The sequence below is a fragment of the Bombus pyrosoma genome, linkage group LG14, assembly GCF_014825855.1.
Source record: "Bombus pyrosoma isolate SC7728 linkage group LG14, ASM1482585v1, whole genome shotgun sequence".
NCBI lineage: Eukaryota > Metazoa > Arthropoda > Insecta > Hymenoptera > Apidae > Bombus > Bombus pyrosoma.
Genome location: NC_057783.1, coordinates 5,229,984 through 5,249,808, shown reverse-complemented (window position 1 = coordinate 5,249,808; position 19,825 = coordinate 5,229,984). Strand labels below are relative to the sequence as shown.

The following is a 19,825-nucleotide window of genomic DNA, read 5'->3' as shown; positions in this document are numbered from 1 at the left end:
ACTTTCGACAGTTATTCGGTCATTAAAACGAAATTAACTTATTAATCTTTCGTGATTCTACTTACATCTGAACTTCTATTTACATCTATTTACTTTTTATGGTTTTACGGTCGACTGAGTTTCATCTTTCGACTTGTTCTTTTTCCTTTTTAGATACAAGATATATGTACTTTTTTATACTAAAGTTTAATTGATTGCAAATACGTCGATGTAGATTATTGAAACGATATTGATGAATCTATTAACCTTCCGCAGTTTTGCGTAGATCTGAACTTTATACTTTGTTTTATTCTTTTAACATATGAGAAATGTATACTCTTCTGCATCGAAGCTTAATTCGATACAATTATGTCAACGTAGATTATTGGAACGAAATTGATTAATCTATTAACCTTTCGTGGTTCTATCGTGGTTCTACTTTGATCTGAATTTTTTATTCTTTTATTTCCAACGTATAAGAAGAAGTTTAATTTGATACGATTATATTTTTGCAGGTTATTGAAATTACATTGGTAAATCTATTATTAATTGATAGATCTATTGGTAAATCTACTAATCCTTTGTAGTTCTACGGCAAAGTGAACTTTGGGTGTCTTGTATCATTCTTTCCTATTTTAGTATATCCATAAAACGTATTTCTTCTGTATTAAAGCTTAATTTGATACAGAAATATGAATCACTTGCAATCCTACGTCATGTTGAACTCTGGACATTGTTTGCCGTATCACATTTCCTACTTTCAGAATGTAAAATAGATTTTTTGTTGTATGAAAGTTAAACCTGATATGTTATTGAATCTTGTTTTTTAACGTCTGTCTACGACACAGGATTCCAGGAATTTATTTAATATTCCTTTCGTCACTATTTCTCTTACCACCATAATTGTGCAATTACATGTTTAAAGAAATTGGAAGACTCACAGATAAGTTTCTTTAACTCTTACTTATTCATGCAACTTTTTGCATATCTCTGATTGATGTAACGAGCTTCTGTAAAGTATCTACAATATTGCGTTTGCGCAATTCCTGCACATTATTTCACTGCTAGATCATTAATAGAAGAAATGAGAAGCAACTGATAGAAATTTCTGTGGATCTTACTGAAGATCGACAAGCCTGATAAGATCGAGATAAACGATCGGGTAAATTGCCGTGTGATTTTTTCAGTGTTCATGAGTTTGTAATTTTCATTGGGGAAAAGGAACGCGATGGGCGTGTAATAGGAAACTGATTTCGAACCTGGTGGTTGGATTAAGGGTGAAAGTAAATTGTTCTTTGGTTTGTTGAAGAATGTTTATTCGAAGAGGATACCGGCGTCGATCGCGGTTCTCTCGATTTACAGGCATCGTCTGAATTGCGCTGGAACGTCGAGGTAAAAGGTGAAATTCCAAACGAGTCTTCTTCATCGCGAAACATCCTCGGAACATTAATAAGACGGCTCGCAAAATAGATACTTCCTCGCTGCGTAATTCGCATCCTGCGAGTGAGTCGGATAGATTCGGTTCGTTTTAACATGCGAGAGATTATCCTTACCATCCTCCAAGTGAATTTACAAAAAGGAAAAAGAAAGGAAAAAAATGAATGTTACCACGTTTGTTAGTTTTCACCGAAGATGAAATCCGTTAGTACCCAGGTCGTGTTGATTTTACTGTGATTTTCTAATGAAAGGTAATCAAGTACCGGTGCGGGATAGAATTGGCAAGAAGCGTGGTTTTCACGACTGAAAATGGGTCTGCACTGTAACAGACACGCGAGAAAGACCCCTTTAATCAACGAAGCAGGAAAACCCCGAAGAAAAAACGTTATTTTCACTAAGCGATTTATTATTGTTTGCAGAGACTGTCACTTATTGGTCATTAAGATTCATTAATCTTTCCGATTCGCAATATCGAACGTGAAAGGCCGATAATATATCGCTTAATCTTTCTCGGCAAGTATTTCTTCTTTATCACTGAATATTTTAATAACTTTATCTTTTAACCTTATGCCATTTTGCCTTCAACCTTATGCTCAACCTTGATGCCATTTTGACTTCGATCAAAAATTGATTCTTCAATTTCGCGCTAATCTAGTTGGATTCATGCGATGTTCCTTAATCGAAGATTCTCGGGAAGCTAATAATTTACGGTAATTGCACTGCCGTGTTATGCAATCGAAGATTATAAGATCGACACAATCTATGTATATAAATATAAAGTAATATCCGTGGCGGTAGTGACTATCGCGACGGTAGGTCGAGTTTTCTATTTGACGAGTACTAATAACCCGTGTAAATCTCGTAGCGGGACCAACAGGTTTTCGGTTGAAACACCATATTTTACCGTGCAATCCTAACACCGAAAACGTAAAATGGTCTACCTGTACATTATCGTTTGTAAGTATTTTATAAGTATAGGTATAAGTATATGTTATATAAAACATTTGAAAGTTTCCTTAACGCTATAATGAGAAACGAGTACCATAATTATATTGATCAAATTTGAAATCAGTTCGAAAATGTATATAGAAATTAGAGGATATTTACTGCTAACATTGTATTAATAAAAAGTTAGTGCATATTAACTGTTTAAATGCTTTTATAGTCTCTATGAAATACATGTACTTGTACCAAGTATCTTATAACTTTCGTGTATATCTTTAGATTTGTTTTAAACTTTACCAATATGATCTCGAGTCTTATTACGATGCCAGTGAAATTTTAAAATACACATGAAATTTCAGACACGCATATACATATTGATAAAAGAGATTTCTACAAGTATTTGAATGCTTTTGTAAGTTGTTACAATACGGTAATTTGAAAGTATCGAAATACTTATGGACAGTAATGTATCTTTAGATTGAATAGAACGTTGCGAATCTCCAACCAAAACAGATCAGTCCGTGTTCGGTGCACAAGATAAGCGATTGCACTCGTGTATCATTCGGTGAAAAGAAACCGTAGCTACTTCCGGCTTCTTGTGCAATGTCGGGAACAAGGAAACGCTATGAACGTACTAATGAGATGGGTCTTGCAATTATTATCGCATGTCGCAGCGATTTGGCTTGTAAAGTCGCATTGCAACTCTGATTCTTTGTTTTCTTCTATACGTTATCGTTCATCGTTTTTCCATTCATTGCTGTAAATGTGTGATCGTAATTATAGATTCAAGTGGTCGCATTTTTCAACTCTGTTACATTGTTAACAAGGTGGAACCGGAGCTCTTGATTATTTATATGATCCACTTAGGAATAATCTAAAAATTTCAAGGCTTCTCTGCTATTACAATTGTATACGATGCACCGTCAGATTTATACGACTGCACGCAATTTTTTTAATCGTAAAATGAATTTTATGTTCTTTAGAACCTGCTACACCGATTTCCTCCGTACGTATTTCATTCGTTTGGCTGCTTCATCATATACAATAGAACGTAAGATTTATATGATTATATGCCTTTTTTATTGTAAAGTGAATTCTATGTTTAAAGCCTGCTATACTGCGTTCATTTATTTGAGCATGTTTTTTCTTTCATAAATTTATAAAGACAATTGCCTGTAAGAGATTTCACTTTTAAGTCACGGTTAAGTAGTAATTTCAAACGTCAAACGAAAGACTGAAATTAAGAATTCCCTATAATTTAATACATTGAAGAAAATTACAGGCACTCGATGTTCCCTTTATTTCGAATGGCTCTTATACAATTCTCCTATAAAGTAGAGGATAAAATAAAAATAAAAAAAAAAGCGGTCTTGACAGCCGGTCGTTAAATTCCAGGAAAGAAACATAAAGCAAAGTCAGAGTACAGATCTAAGAAAAGTAGACATACCGAAAAATACATGAAAATGTAATGCTTCGAATATGAATGAAATTCAAACAGAAGTTCTTAAGGAAACGTCGTTTTAATCGTGTTAGATGAAATCGAAATAGCGTAAAGACAGAACCAGCTCATTGATTGATTGATCTTCGTATTAGAGCCGCGCAAAGTATGTCCCCCAAGCTAAAACTTCATTTTCATTTGATAACTGATCGTAACCTTTGCGTAATCGTGTCGTGAATGAAAGCTCGATCCCTTCACGCTAGGTAGTGACCTTTCCGGTTGCGAGAGATCGTCTCGTAGGAAGCGTAGAACGTGGCTGCTGGTTAATCCATGGGTCAGGATGGATCCACCGTGTACGGTGATTCTTCTGGGTCAGATTCACGCTTGACCTGGGCTGAACGGATACTTGTAACCATGTATCAAGCGGCAAGAACACTGCTCCTTCCGGATGCTTGCGCAATGTAGGGAACAAGGAAGTCGAGAAGGAAATAATAATTATTACCGTCTTACGGTAGCAAATCGTTGTCCGGCGAACGAACGAATCGTTGGAGCATTCACCGAAACTAAATCGAAGCTTTTGCTTTCGAATCCTCGGAATAACAGCAACAGATCCTCTACAGCAGAACTATACAGTAGAGATTTGACTTTGTCGGGAAATAAACAATTTATACATGTATAATTAGAGTTAATATTATTATGCTCAGATGAGTGAATTCTACCAGTGAAAGTTCAGATAAATAGAGTTCTATTGTAAGATGTAATTATTATAATGACCCAGTAGCAAATCGTTGTCATATTAAGAAAGCATTGGAGCATTCATCGATATACTTTTTTATATTGAAGTTTAGTTCCATACAAATATATCGCCGTAGGTTATTAGAATGAGATTGGTTAATCTATTAAATTTTCTTGATTCTACGTCGATCTGACTTTTATGTTCCGTTCTATCTTTTTTTTTTTTTTTTTTGTTTTATCTTGCTATTATCATGCTGGTACAGTAGCAGATCGCAGTCATGCAAACGGATCATCGGAGCATTAACTGAAACTAAATGAAAGCTTTTACCATCGAATCATCGAGCGCAGATCGCTTCTGTGTTAAAACGCGCGCGAAGAAGATCGCGTTGTTGGTCGTTTTGTAACGTTCCCCGATGGGATCGATAGCCTTTCACGTCGATCGCTTCGGAACGATCGATTATAAAACGTTTCACCGTGGTCCATTTGGAGAGTCTGCGCGGAGCTTCTTACACGCGATTTACCTCGAACGTTTTCAAAATTATCACGTGATGAATATCGTGAATAGGAATCCAAAGATTACAAGGTTTTGTACCGGAAGCATAGGGAATCGGCACCATAAAAAGATATTGTTCGAAAATTACAGTGGAAGACTTAGCCCGATGGGCGTTCCCCGCGAGCTTACGTAAAATGAAGATACGATTCCATGAGAAGAAGCGCATGCACAAAAGGGATACGTAAACCGTACTATAATATCTATAATACCCGTGTGACCGTGGTTTGGCATCGCTATGTAGGCAGTACACGAGGAGATCGTGGCTGGGAATTACGTAAGCTTCGCGAGAGAAAGATTGTCCGCTAGAAAGCATGTCAATGTAGCAATCTGGCCGTTTTTATATAGTTTTCTAATAGCCTGTCTCTTGTTCGCTGTAATTCTTTGTCGTCACGCTCCGACCATCGAAACTGGAATAAATCGATAGTTTTCATTCAACGAAATCCCTAATATCAGTTGAAAAGTATTATGGAATTACAGAGTATCGGAAATATCAATTTTCCAGCACGTCGTTCAACCTAGATTTTTTTCAATCGGACGACAGAGAGAAAGAGAACACGGTGAACGGTTAATCCGTCGTCCTTCGCCAAAGGCAAAGAATTAAATCGAGTTAAAAAGTTGACGGAGCAGGATCACCGTTAAGTGGAACAAGGTGTCGCCCCGTATTACCTTCGCCGACTGACCTATAAATTTCGCATACATTAAAATATGTTTAGTCCAATTTTTGCGAACGAACACACCTTACGTCGTCAAGATAAATACGAAAGGCCAACAACATGTTAATGGTTTTAAATATCTAAGTTCGTTGAACTATCACGAGGATAGAGACTGCTAATTTTTCAAGTTCTATATAAACGTTTTTAATGCTCTTTGCATATGCCTATAAATCACTTCATAAATCTGTCGATGGATTTCTCGTTATCTTACGATATACTCTTTAACTTGCCTGTTTCGCAGCGAAACTGTACTAGTATTAATAAGAAGCTAATGATATAATTTGACACAAGTCGTATACATATCCATATTTTTTGTAGTATATTTCTTTTGCCCGTGGAGACGAGCGGTAGCAAAAGATGGATAACACTCGGTCTAGTGATTGAAGACGCCGATCGTATCGTCGAAGAAAGGTGATAAAACACGTCTTCCCAATAAGCACCGACAGGCGCAATTACGGTTATCTACAGTTAAGGTCAGGGAAAAAAGGAGTTCGGGTCTCGTCGGTCTAGTTTGCCATGTTAGATCGATGCGCGATTGCACCTCTGTACTCGTTCGCTTAGAAAGATGTATCCAACGCGTATGCGGCGATGGCCGAGCTACGCCCATCTTAGACGGTATTATATACCGTTATATTATTTATAACGAGGAAACATATTTTGCCTACGCTTATGCGCCTTCCCGCCCTCTATGCCTGTATTTTCTTCGCTTCCTTCATTCGCCACGATCGTACGATCGTACTTTCGTTCGAGTGTTAATTGCAGTTGCAAAGACAGTATCGAGTCGACAAGTGTTATTTATAAAGCACGACAAGTGTCTGCGCCGATTAGTTCATCAACTTATATCGCGGATTATTAAATATCTTTGAATGCGCCCGCCGCTTAATAACAGGGACCCACTTTATCGACCTTCGCTTTAATGGTCTCGTTAAATGTACCTTGTCTGTGACTAAATTTATACTAATTCCCCACAGTGGTTTGCTGGATTGCCTTTTTCGTCAAGGATTTTATATCTTTCTAATCCATTCTTTCCTCCTTCTATTTCTGAGATTATAGATCCATATGTATATGGCATACAAAGATTTCCGATCGGAATACATTTTTAACTTTATATTCGAAAGATGATATCTAAAAGAATTTTAAATGATATTTGAGTATAAGAGTATGATTAAGAAAATATTATAATGCACAAGCACTGTTAAATGATTCTATAACTTTACTTAAAATTCTTTTTAATAATAATAAAAGAATATCATTTTCAAAGTATAAAGTGAGAAATCTCTCTGGTTAGAAACTTTTATACGCCACTGTAGCGTTTCCTTTCTAAATCTTTTAATTTCTTCATCTTGTGTCCTGCGTTCGATTACCTCTCACTGTATCCACTGTGACTGATACTATTTATTATGTTAATTAGAGTCTGCCATGTACGGATAAAACAAAAGAAAGAAACCCAGGAAAAGGAAACGAGGAAAAGCACCATAGACAACTTTTTTCGTAGTCGCCCGCTTTTTTAACTTACTGTCCGCAATCGCGTTTAAAACTTCACAGGGATACCGCAAGACGGCGCTAATGAAATTCAGTCGGCTATATGTGGTGTGTACAGGCTTTTCAGCTGACGGCTTGTATGTAGTCAAGATGGCTTCTGCGGAGCAAGTCGGCTTGAACAAAACTTGGGAATTATCGCTGTATGAGCTTCATCGTACGCCTCAGGATGCCATTACTGACAATACAGAAATCGCTGTCAGTCCACGAAGTTTGCACAGTGAGCTTATGTGCCCAATTTGTCTGGATATGCTTAAAAAGACTATGACTACCAAGGAGTGCCTACATCGTTTCTGTTCCGATTGTATTATTACGGCACTTAGGAGCGGTAATAAGGTATGTGCATGTTCTGGAATCGTTCTGACGATAACTATTAAATATATGATTACTCTCGAGACGAAGAGTATCTAGATACTTCTTGTTTCACTAAAAAATTGATGTTAGCACTTGGTCAATATCCCGTCACTGTTCCTTTTTTTCCCTATATATTACGCTTTTATGTAAATACTACTCTGTTTTTTTGTATGTAGTCTTAGATCAATTATGCAGTCAAATGTTGAGGTAATTTTTTAACAAAGAGTAGATTGCGATCGTATTTTCAATCTATTTTTGTCAAATTCGATGGTTTTAGCGTTCTTTCTGGACTGCGCCGTAAATGACGCTTCATATTGTGTGTGTAATGTTTGTGTCTTTATTTCGATGATATTAATTAGAGAAGTAGAATGTTCTGTTGATTATTGATTTTAGATTTCTGTTTTATTTGATAATGCAGAAAGTTGTGTTTATCCTTTGTTCTCTAAGATGTTCATAAATTATTAGTTTTGAATGTCGAATGAAGTTGATTTATTTTGTTTATCGGTCTTTGTGAGTTATTTTGTGACAGTGATTCTGATTTTATCATTTTAAGATGGCTATTAGTGAGTTAAATTATTGGTAGAGGTTAGATTGGTTTTGGAAAATGTGCAAGACGTGAAATTCTGTTTATAGGAATGTCCAACATGCAGGAAAAAACTGGTATCCAAGAGATCTCTCAGACCAGATCCTAATTTTGACCTATTGATTTCTAAGATATATCCCAGTCGTGATGAGTACGAGGCACACCAAGAAAGAGTATTGGCAAAACTGAACAAGTCGCATTCACAGGCTGCACTGGTAAATTCTATTACAGAGGGGATCAAATTACAAAGCCAAAATCGTTCTCAGAGGTCTAGGAAGAATGCTAACGAGTCAGAGAATGCTAGCAACGCGACATCCTATAACAATTCACAAAATGCGAGTGCCCCAGCAACACCAAACGCTACAAATGCTGCGAATCAAAGTGACTCGTCTCAAAGTACAACAGGACCTTTAAATAATAGTAGTGGGGGTAATTTAAAAAATTCTAGTTACACGTAGCTTGTAATAGCTTTACTGTATCTGCTTGGATAGACTGAATAGATGGACCTGTAGTGAGTAAAATCGCCAATTTGCAGGTACAACATCCAGAAATTCTACCACGCCATCACCGAATCCAGCAAATCAAATTCCCAAACCTGCGAAACGACAGAAAAGTTTACAAAATTCCGAGAATGACTCATCTAGTGCAGAAGCTGAAACCGGTGGTGGTGATTCCATGGTAGACACAGAGGGTGAAGGTCCGAGCGAGCCTTTAATGCTTAATGAGATCGAACTCGTCTTCAAACCACATCCTACGGAAATGGCCGGAGATAATTCACTCATAAAAGCTTTGAAGGAAAATAGCATTCGGTACATCAAGACGACGGCGAACGCGACAGGTGAATATTCGAAAAAATCGTACGGATCTAAGAAGGCTATCCAGAGAAGATCAAGAAATAATCCCTATTAATTTTTATAGTGGATCATCTGAGCAAGTACCTGGCCATGCGGCTAACGTTGGATCTAGATACAGAATTATCAGAATCGGATAGGCTATTGAATTTTTGCATCTACATAGCACCATCGCCTGGTCAATTAGTGGTTTTAAGCGGATCTCAAACGTTAAGACAGGTGAACGACAAATTCTGGCGCGTCAATCGACCCCTGGAAATGTATTACTCGTGGAAAAAGACCTAGGGAAGGCCTCGAAAGTATCAATCTGACGGGAGCTAACCCTGTCAAGCTCTAAAAATAGAAAACAAAAAATAAGAAAAAAAAACATTCATACTACGTGGAGTACAGAGAAACGTGTATTATTGTCTATAAAAAATTGATGAATATATTTTACTGTACTTCAGTAGCCTTGGATTATGTTCAAGAATCGGGAGAGATACAAGAGAAACAAGTTTCTTGTGATAGTGGGCAGTGGTGCAATTTTTCTCTTTATGGGACTGGTTGTTCGTACATTTCCCTCGATGAGAACAATAGAAGAAGCAGATAGATTTTTAATTGAAGCTTTGCATAGCAATTTATTCTAACTGCAACAGAGTTCAGTCTCTCGGATATACAAACTGCCATTCCCCCGATTCCATTGGATTATGAATGGATCTATGGATTTTCGTGTCGCTGAACCGTGAACTGCGTATAATATTCACCAGACTATATCCTTTTTTCGCAGATGTAAATTAATCCGATGCGCCCAGTTATACAATACTTGAGCAAATTGATGGCCTCAATGGTTAAGTAACTTATTTAATATAAGTCTCCGATTCGCTGTGGACCATTCTGTACAGTTTCACGAAGAAATAAACAATGTATATATAACAATGTATCACTCTTGTTAAAACAGGCTATTTGAATCGTAGAAGGAAACACAAATTACGTTTTCCTCTTAGAACTGCTCGAAAGTTCTTCTTTCTTGTTTCATTATCCTTTTAATTCATCGAAGACCAATTGATCAGCTTTACTTCCTTATCCTCCTCAAAATGCTCTTTGATACGAAAATCTAATTTTCGATCACGTTAAAGGTACATGAAAAGCGTCTTTGGCTTAGTAGGCGGAATAATCGATAAATGCCGACCCCATCCTGCGCCCTCTTGCAATTCCACTGAACCGAAAACAATGCAAACACTCCGCTCGGGTTATGCTACCCTCTTTTAGTAAACGGGAAACCACGTCGAATCATTCGTTATCCTTATGATACCGCAATGTATTATTTTTTATATCAACTATAATTCTTCGCCGTTAAACGTTCCCATACCTTTTTCTCTATTCTTGTTTCTTTTAATTCATTTTGACAAAGCGGTAATTTTGATGGATATTCCCTTAAGAGGTTATTGAAAAATATTCTGCGAATGTTCATTTTTATTGCTATTATATCACGATAATACGTAAAAAAGGAAACGTTAGAATTGAGATGATCGGAATAGACGGAAGTAAGGCACGTAGAGTATCCGGTAATTCGTCACCTAGTACATTTCTCGTCCTTTCGCAAGATCTCCATCGTTAATTAATGAATTCATGACAGCGTTAGATTCACACCAATCTGCTAGCCCATAATTACAAAGTACGCAACCGGGTAATAATCAAGGCTTCTAATTAGCGTTGGAAATGAATTTCTAGACATATTCTCTATCGCGCTTTAGACCTTGTGATAACGGTAGAATCATTAATAGCGAAATGCTAATTAGTCTATTTCTGTCTAAAAAAGACTGAATACTGGTAACGAGCGAACATTGTTACGAGTTCTTGGATTATTGCATCGCCTGAGAATTCTACTTTACGTCTTGGTTGCGCTCGTTAATATACAGGAAATTCATGTTTCTATTTATATTCAGAATTGCTTTTTATTTTTCACGTACTCACGAGCAACACCACTTTACAGTTCAGCGTTGTTGGAACGAGACTAATTTGCTTGGTTTCTTATCGAGAAGTATTTGATTGCTTTCCTTGGAGTCCGTGTCTTTCGCTTCTGTTACAGAAGACGATCCATTAGACAGTAAATTCATCGAAGATCTTTCTCTCGTTAGAAAGCTTATCGCTCCATCGTCTTGGAAATTTTCTCCATACCCTGCTTCTTCATCTTCGCTCCATTCTTCCAATGAACTTCTCTCAGAAGAATCCTCTTTGAAAATATCCCTCGCCTTCCCTTCCTCGGCGTTATCCAACCTCTCCTTGAGAAGTTTGTAAACCTCGTCCGAGGCGAACCTAAAAATTCAAGTCCATTAGAATATTAGAGCATTAGAGTAATAGAAGACAGTATCGATCCAAGCCTTTCAGGACTTCTTTTTCGATCCTATTACATTGGATATCGTCCCTCCTATCGCGTTAGTGTCGCGTTATTCATTTTCAACGGAGAAAGAAACTCATTATAGTGGTTCAGAGTCTATCCTATTTTCTGGTAATGCGTGCAATCCCAACGGTAACGAAATAGATGGAATGACGTAACCAACTGGAGGAATACTAACGGCATTTTATAAGGTTCCTTGTACCAGAGCGGGAATCCCGTGGGATTGTATCTTCCATCCGGAATCGAATTCTCGGTCGGCAATGAATGCAGCTTGAAATGCGCCGGTTCGACCGTCTCCTCCAATAAGGCTGACACTTGTCGCGCGTATTCCTTCGTACCAGCTGTTCGTTCCAGTCTGGGAATTAATCGCAATACAATTTTCTCGTGTCTTAACTGAATATATAGCGGCACACAAATATATTTATGTACTTTCTTACTTATCCTATTATAGAAAATTGTTACGTACATATTGTATGTGTTAGATAAAATATTTTGAGATTTCATTAGCACTATAACGAGGCACGATTATCGTGCTAATATTGATCAAACTTGAAACCAAGTTGACAATGTATATAGAAGTAGTAAGATATTAATTGCAAACATATATTTAGTAAGAAATCAACATACAGTATCAATACTCATCTTGAACATATAACAAAGACAAAGATGATGCTACTGAATGTTGAGGCACACTAATATAACGAGTAATGGACTGTTTAAATACTTTCTAAGTACTAAATTTTTGTAAAATATATACTTGCATCAAATACATATCTTCTACGAACATTTTCAGGTTTGTTTCAAACTTTCTCAATATTATCACGACAGTGTCGAGTGTGAATCGATGTCACCTCTCTAAAATTTAATTTAGTCTCACTAAACTTTATCGTGTTTCCTCATTCACTTACTTTTGAACCATCTGCCTGGTGAATTCTAGTCTCGGCGTTGGTTTGTAGCTAGTGGATGATGGACTAGTAGAATCCAAAAGACTTCTCACTCTGCCAGCTCGTGGTTTGTTCGATTTTTTTTGGATACCATAAAAGTTTCCAAAGTGCACCGCAGCATCGTCAGGAAGGTTCGTGGTTAATCTAGTATCTTTAGCAGCTTTGTTCTTCTTCGCTAATTCCTTGTCTGCGGCATTGGTCGAGCTTTTCGAGAAGTTGGACTTTTGTTTCCTTCCTTGAGACCTTGGAACGATAATGATTGCGTGTTAAAGTAACAACGGTGTCGTTACGCCGGATGCGTGTTCTCCACGGACTCGTTTGTTCGTCGTTACGTTCGTTGAGTACCTGTTACTTTGCTCCAATCGTTTACGGGGGTCGCGTTTAACCCACTTATACTCGAAATTACACGGCTTGACATTTTAATAAATCTGGACTAACTGCAAGAAGTTACTCGAACGACGCGATAAAAAAGGATAAGCTGGAGAAACGAGTTTTCGAAACATCGATTACGCTACTTCAAAACCGCGAGCCAAAGTTTCTGCGATTATTTTGCACGATATAGTTTAAGTAAAAACCATGACGGTGGAGGGCCATTAATTGACGATTACCGTGAAAGCACATCGTCCAATACAGAAGCTCGTGTAGTTCATGTAGAATAATTTCGATGCTCCTGTAATTAGCTTTGTGGATAAGAACGTCAGAAGAAAACAGGACGTGTGGCACAAATGGATTGAAAAGTACGAAGCCACGAAGTATAAAACGAGCCTTTTAATCCATTGCTACCGTTTGATCATCCACGATTGACATACGTACCGTTACGGAACATTTATTTCCGTTACATCGATGAAACGCGCGCAAACCGAGTGGTATCGGTTAATTCATCGTGACAAGCAATTTGCGAGAAATTACAGTGAATAGAGAGAACGTCGGCGGAACACTGGAAAAGAATTTTGCAAGAGTCGCGTTAACCGTTTCGGCGACAATCGCGTCGAATTGCATGAATTATTCATTCGAACTCGAATTACGGACGTCGCCTATGTAGCCAGTATAATGAAACTTTACAATTTCCTGCCAATATGCAGCCGGATTTATATGTAACCTGGGATGAATCGGAATGGAGTAACGATGACCAAGAAACTCGATGTTGAGGTTTAATTCGTCACGCTAATCCATTAGCTGTGGTTTCTATTTGAAGGATTATAACGATTCTTGGCATTGATAGCGGTTTAGGTTGAAAGGCAACAATTTATAGGATCAGCGTCTTAAAAATTTTTATTCTCAGAAATGGATAAAACTTTTTGTACGTCGTGTCAGACATGTTTAACGAATGGTATTTTATGTTTTGTGAGAACTTGTAATTTGAATAAGCTAACTTTATTCGCTTCTTCATCAATCATATCTGAATTCTCAGATAAGAATATACAATTTTACATATTACGTTGGTGCACGTGATACGTGTTTCTTTCAAGTTTGAACTTGATGAGCCAAACTTATCCATTTATTTTTAATCTATCAACGCAATAATTATCAATCGCATCAAGGAGGAAGAAATTTATTATAAATCACGTATATTCAGTATTGGGGAAACTTGCGGTTAAAATGTAACTGTACTTGTAATAATCAGAATATTTTTGAGATTGTTATGAGATTTGTGAAGAAAATGGCGTGAAATATGTTAGAAGCATAAGTTCACCTAGATATTTTCTAATGTAGAAATTGTTTTAAAAGAATCTGTAATAGCTCCATTTCGGGAATTTTCTAATGTTAGAATCTTAGAGCTAATATCTCCTATAAATCTAAAGTAACGAAACTAGTTCACCGTTAGAAAAATGCATTGATTCATGCGGAATTTACTTGGATTTACTTGGATCGCTATCGAAGCAACTACGGGATGTTAAACTTTTATTCTGAAAAACGACATTTCATATGCACCAGCCTAATAATAAAAGAGCTATACGTAATGCTATAAAATTAATTCGTGCAACAAGTACAGAATGAACTGGTTCATTTGTGCCGCTATTAATGCCAGGAAGCGGTAAGAAGAGAATGTAAATTTTGTATCATCGATCACGACCTCCAGATGAGGATTCTTTCATATTAGGTATTTTAAAAATATCTTTTGATTAAATACACTGAAAGCGATTAAAATCTATGGAATTATATGTATAAGGAGAAAAGGGTTGACGCTTGATGGGTTAATTACAGTAATTTTCTCCGACTTCCGCTGTCTTACTCGTGATCACGGTAATTCGACGCGGTTAATTTGAAATTCTTTATCGCGTTTGACATATTTTGATTTATATACGAGTCCCGTAACTCACTTTTGAAATTTGCCGATCAAACATGGTGATACGTACAGGTTATTCGACATGGTGGATTTCTTTCGACGATGCTCGGAGATCCCTGTCGCTGATTTTACTTCAGATTTATGGAACATATTTTCCTGCAACGACTCGACGAATTTATCCCATTAATCGGATTGTAGTCATCGATAAAATGTCCTAAACGTTGATTTTTCCTTGTTTATGGACACGTCATCGTCTTCTTCTACAAATTACCATTCGTTCGAGAGAAAGATTTTCAATAGCCAAGCTTTGCAAGGGAGACGCGAAGTCATGGTTACGAGATTAAGCCGGGGAAAACACGTAGCAGAAGCGTTTTAACGGAATTAGATTGGTACGCGTTGCAATCGCTTTAATGGTAGCTACATCGATAAAAGAGGGTTACTTTATTTTCACGTCGCAAACGCGGTGTACTGCTGACCGCAATTAATGAGAATACTCCTGATCCAGAATCGTGATAGATATTAAAGAATCGTAATTTTATCTCGGAATGCGATGTAGAATGCGATTATCTAAGAAGATATAACCTCGAAGGAACGAGACACAGGGTTTCTTTACGATTTGGTTATACAGGAGACTTTCTCGATTCTTTTCTGTCGTGTTCATCTAATTTATTCGACCTATCAGCTGATTTCTTTTCATCTGTATCGTAACGAATTGCACTAGGAGTGAAAGTGTGGAAGAAAGAGAGAAATCATAGTAGCACGAATGTTAATAAGTGTTTCTCCGCGGTTGGCGTAGCACGTGTCATGCAGATATTCTCGAAACAAAAAGACGGCAAACCCGTAAAGTACGTTGTCTCGTTTTTATGACGCGTTAAGAAAGCACCATGGAGCGACTGGTCAGTCTACAAGAGGGGGAAAAAAGGCGACAAGGGTGTACCGGGAATGGGGACGGTCGGGCAGAAAGCTCGTAGCATGTAGTCGAATGCATCGCGGTTTAAAAAAGGGGAATAGAAAGCGTTCGCTTATTTACGATCGAAAAGAGCGAAGGCTCTCCTCGAATTCGTGCATGGCGCGCGAGAAAAGCGAGCAAAACCGCCGCGTGATGCATATCTTATGCACGTGCCTTGGAGAAAAAGAAAAAGGGACCATTGGTTCTGACTCGGCTACAAAATTATTTACTGCCCGCCACATCGAGAAATGCTAAATATTTCACAGGCTCAAAAGGCCTTGCACGACCCTCCTATTCTTATATACAATGACACTATTCGACTCCTTAACTTAGATGACACGAAACTTTTTGAAATTTCATGAATACCGTAACAAGACACGACTATCGTGATTATGTTGGTCTAATTTGAGAGTAATTCGGAAATGTATGTAGGAGTCAGAAAAAATTTAAAGGCCATGAATGAAAGACATAATGAGCCACATTTCTTGTCTTTTATAGAAGAGCAATGTGAAAATTCAATATTTTCCAACCAGTTTCACGTCCTAAATGTTTCTTCTTTTGATCGTGGAATTAAATGTGTTTTTACGCCTTTTTTAAATACTTGAAATATTTTTAACAGAACGTCATGAATTTATCATCTATTTGCATAAAGCTCTTGTAGCTTCGTATAACTTTTATGTGTATGCATTTTCAGATTCGTTTCAATATAATCGCGTCTTATTACTAATGAAATTTCAAGATGTTTCATATAACGCACTCATAAAATATCTTAATAAGTATCCAAATACCTTCATGAGCCACTGTACCATTTTTCTTTCTTCCTTCGCTTTGTTCCGTGATTTCGAGGATAGAAGAAACGTGTTCGATCGCGATCCTCTACAGATTCCCGCTCTTCATTGTGAATATTTTCACAATGAAAACGGCTATCGTAACTGTTTTTCCTTCACAGATAATCTTGAAGAATGTGTCTAACCTCGCCATCTCGGTTCCAACCTTGTGGCCCCGTTTTCATATCTCTTTCTATCCTAGGATTACGTAAACCGCCTACAACATATGGCGCGTGGAAAAATTGGATTTACACATAAAGGGTGTGTTTGCATAAAAGATATGGTTGTATGTATGGTGCTTACTTCCTGTTCATCGCTGAAGTTTAATTGCTTCGTTGGCTGCAGCGCAGTTGGTCCTCGACGCTGAGCAACATTAAATATTACAGCAGCTTGAGCAAGCGATTAAGGAATCAATAGGTTTCCCTTCGCTTTGAAAGATGCTCTGAAAGAGAGCGTTTGATCAGAAGAGGTCGTTTGATCGAGCTCGATGGAATTCGCCGGTCAAATACTCGTTCGGGTAACGCCTTTAAAAAGGAACGATATCCGATACGTGGTGATTGGATCCTCGGTCGACCAGCATCCCTACGGGCTCATTCGTTGAAAAAGTATAAATTGTACTCGTTTTTTAGCTAGTTAAACTTTAATTCAACTTGCGTCTACCCTGAAAAATTACTGCTTGCGTTTCTCGTCCCGTACTTTTACCGATTCCGTGATGCATGAATAATAATGAAATCCGAAAGAGTTCGAATCGCTTCGAATCTGTCTATGTATCTGTATGGGTATATTCACATCAATTACGTTGAGAGTGTTCAGTATGAATTCTTAAAACTCGCTGCCAGACATAGCGGACATCATCACGTTATACCTTTCGGCTCTCACAAATACCACGTAATGTTAAATAATCTTAATCTTCCGACATTGAGTAATAGAAGAAAATTTCTTGACATCATGTTCGTAAGTAAGGTAGCCAAAGGCGTTATATCTTGTTCCGCGATCATTCGATTGTTCTCTCTTTACGTACCTCCTAGATCATTGAGAAATTACTCCTTTGTGCTTACGGAGCACTTGTGTCTATTTTAAATCCATTAATGGAATTGTCCATTTTGTTAAGTCATTATGCCAGTACATTATGATATCGATCTTTTTGGATAATTCAAATTATCCTTGAAGCACTTCTTAGAATATATACTTCAGTTTTTATTGTATTTATTTCATCGTTACTTTCGAATCTCCGTGTATGTATTTCTCTTTCTCTTTTCTCCATTTTGTAGATATTAATGTGTAATTTATTTTTCCTCGCATCACATCTTTGTTTACCTCGTTAATGCTAATCATAATAATAATAATATGGCCAAAAGTTCGAATCATTTCGAACGTGACTCGAAGCTTAAAACTTTTGGAAATTCTGATAAGATCTCGATTCTTTAAAATCTTGATAGTCTTAAAAATGTTGATCGCCCTGAAATAGATGTATGTATGGTAATAGCTCAAAGCTTCCGGATTTTCTTTAATATTTTACGTCGAAGTACTGTTCGAACAAAAGTGGGCAAGAAGCTTGTAATATATTCAGTACTCATCAAGCTTTCGAAACCTATCGAAACTCTTGAGAGTTTCAAGATGTTCAAGACTTTGAAGACTTTCGATACTTCGCAAGCTTTCAATATTTCAAGAACTCAAGACTTCTCAAGACTTATCAAGACTTCCAAGAGCTTTAAGCTTCGAATCGTGTCCGAAGTGATTGGAATTGATCGCCACATATACAATACAGATTTCGGGGCGATTCAAAGCGTTGCAGGTCCTATCAGTATGCATGGGGTGAGCGTTCTTCGTCATCGACATCTGTTCAAGTAGTTTTTTATCGTAAGCCATGCACGAAGAACCGAAGGAAGCACGTCGTTCTACGTTTATGAAAATGACTTGCGTCAACAGATACCGTTTCGGGGAAGAGTGATTCGTTTCACTGTATACTCAAAGAGAAGCGTGTTAGCATAGACATGTTATCGTGGTTTCTGGTAACGCACGTTGAGAGATATTTTTGAAAGGAAACGCGCTAGAAATATCGGTCTGTATGTTAACACGTGCAGTGGAATTTGAGATATCTCGTCGATTTAAACACACCGTTGTTAGAAGGGATATATACTCGTTGCATAGACGGCATCGGTCGCAATAAAGACATCATTGAATGCTGTGTCGTACGTATAATTCATGTTTTACGAGTGCAACGGCATCCTCGACTTCGTCGCGAATGCACACGAGTATGCAGAACCAGTGTGCTGCCTGATGCGAACACGCTCTGTGGGAAACGATCGGCCCTCCTTTCATATGTTACAAACTATATCGCGTACCGCTGCATCGGTTAATACAGACGGACATTCTTAGCTTCCTCGATGGTGTACCCCAGTCGCAACAAGTTTAGAGATGCATAAGTATCTATATTCTTTTCTTCTTTATGCGTTAAGGGCAATAACAAATCTTCAATTTTACTTTCTCTTATTTCAACAATCATTGGTATTAGTTTCTAGCGAGTTGGAGGAAAGATTCTTAAACTCATTTACTTGGAAGATTTAATTGGAACAATATCTTAATTCATGATCGTAATATCTTCGAGATCCGTAATTTTATGAAATCTGTAAGATTTTCCAATTAAAGATAAGAATGTTATAAATTTCTTTTTTCAAGTTCCACGTTTTGTATTTTAATAATTATGTTTCTCATTAGCGCGGTCCAAAAGCTTGTTTGCTTTAAGGATATCAGGTTTATCTTTGAATAATATTCTAATTTCTACTTTCATTCTACATTCAGCTGGCAGTAGTTTTACAACTTCTGATAGTCAAAATTTTCGATTAGGCAACTTTTATTTGAAACATGGCACATAGACAATTCTACATTCCCAAAATTTCTGATAGTCGATCATCTCAACATCACCTTAGCTTTTATTTAATTGTCATCAAAGTACATAATTCTACCATAATTCGTGCCTATGCACGAATATCTTTAAATTCTTCAGATAATATTTTTGTAAAACGCTTCGATGCGTTTCTCGAGAAATCGCAAACGATAGAATTTTACTGGAGGGATCTGACACTCTCGTCGTGTTTGCGAGCAAGGTAGCGGTATGTACGCGACGATGCATCTACAAAAGTCAAAAGTCACCGGAGACCTGTGTTTACCAATCTTAATTAGGGATAAAACGAAAGGGTTGAAAACAGTAGGGTCGCGAGTTGACAAGAATCGGCTTTTCGAATGCAACTTCGGGCGTCTTCGGTGGTTATCGACACTCTTCGTACTACTCTTAACTCGTGCTCCCGCTGCCT

General features: G+C 37.4%; 2 protein-coding genes across 2 annotated transcripts; one reads left to right on the top strand and one right to left on the bottom strand.

Annotated features, from left to right (window-relative positions):
- Window positions 1–7,377: 7,377 nt before the first annotated feature.
- On the top strand, window positions 7,378–10,039 carry LOC122574731 (E3 ubiquitin-protein ligase RING1). Its single transcript, XM_043742671.1, has 4 exons — window positions 7,378–7,675; window positions 8,327–8,705; window positions 8,812–9,114; window positions 9,195–10,039. Exons 1-4 carry the CDS (start codon window positions 7,433–7,435, stop codon window positions 9,410–9,412), a joined length of 1,143 nt encoding a protein of 380 aa, XP_043598606.1. The 5' UTR covers window positions 7,378–7,432; the 3' UTR covers window positions 9,413–10,039.
- Window positions 9,551–14,819, bottom strand: LOC122574987. The gene is made up of 4 exons (XM_043743287.1): window positions 14,770–14,819; window positions 12,413–12,691; window positions 11,683–11,859; window positions 9,551–11,422 (listed from the first exon to the last, which is right to left on the bottom strand). The coding sequence occupies exons 1-4, from the start codon at window positions 14,817–14,819 to the stop codon at window positions 11,101–11,103; spliced, it is 828 nt and encodes a 275-aa protein (XP_043599222.1). The 3' UTR covers window positions 9,551–11,100.
- Between the last annotated feature and the right edge of the window lie 5,006 nt (window positions 14,820–19,825).

Excerpts from the sequence above, each read along its gene's own strand:
- LOC122574731 (XM_043742671.1), top strand. The coding sequence starts at position 7,433 with ATGGCTTCTGCGGAGCAAGTCGGCTTGAACAAAACTTGGGAATTATCG. Across the intron at positions 7,676-8,326 it reads CACTTAGGAGCGGTAATAAG|GAATGTCCAACATGCAGGAA; the intron begins GTATGTGCATGT and ends TTCTGTTTATAG. Across the intron at positions 9,115-9,194 it reads GACGACGGCGAACGCGACAG|TGGATCATCTGAGCAAGTAC; the intron begins GTGAATATTCGA and ends TAATTTTTATAG.
- LOC122574987 (XM_043743287.1), bottom strand. The coding sequence starts at position 14,819 with ATGTCGAATAACCTGTACGTATCACCATGTTTGATCGGCAAATTTCAA. Across the intron at positions 12,692-14,769 it reads TTGATCGGCAAATTTCAAAA|GTCTCAAGGAAGGAAACAAA; the intron begins GTGAGTTACGGG and ends TATCGTTCCAAG. Across the intron at positions 11,423-11,682 it reads AAGGAACCTTATAAAATGCC|GTTCGCCTCGGACGAGGTTT; the intron begins GTTAGTATTCCT and ends TTGAATTTTTAG.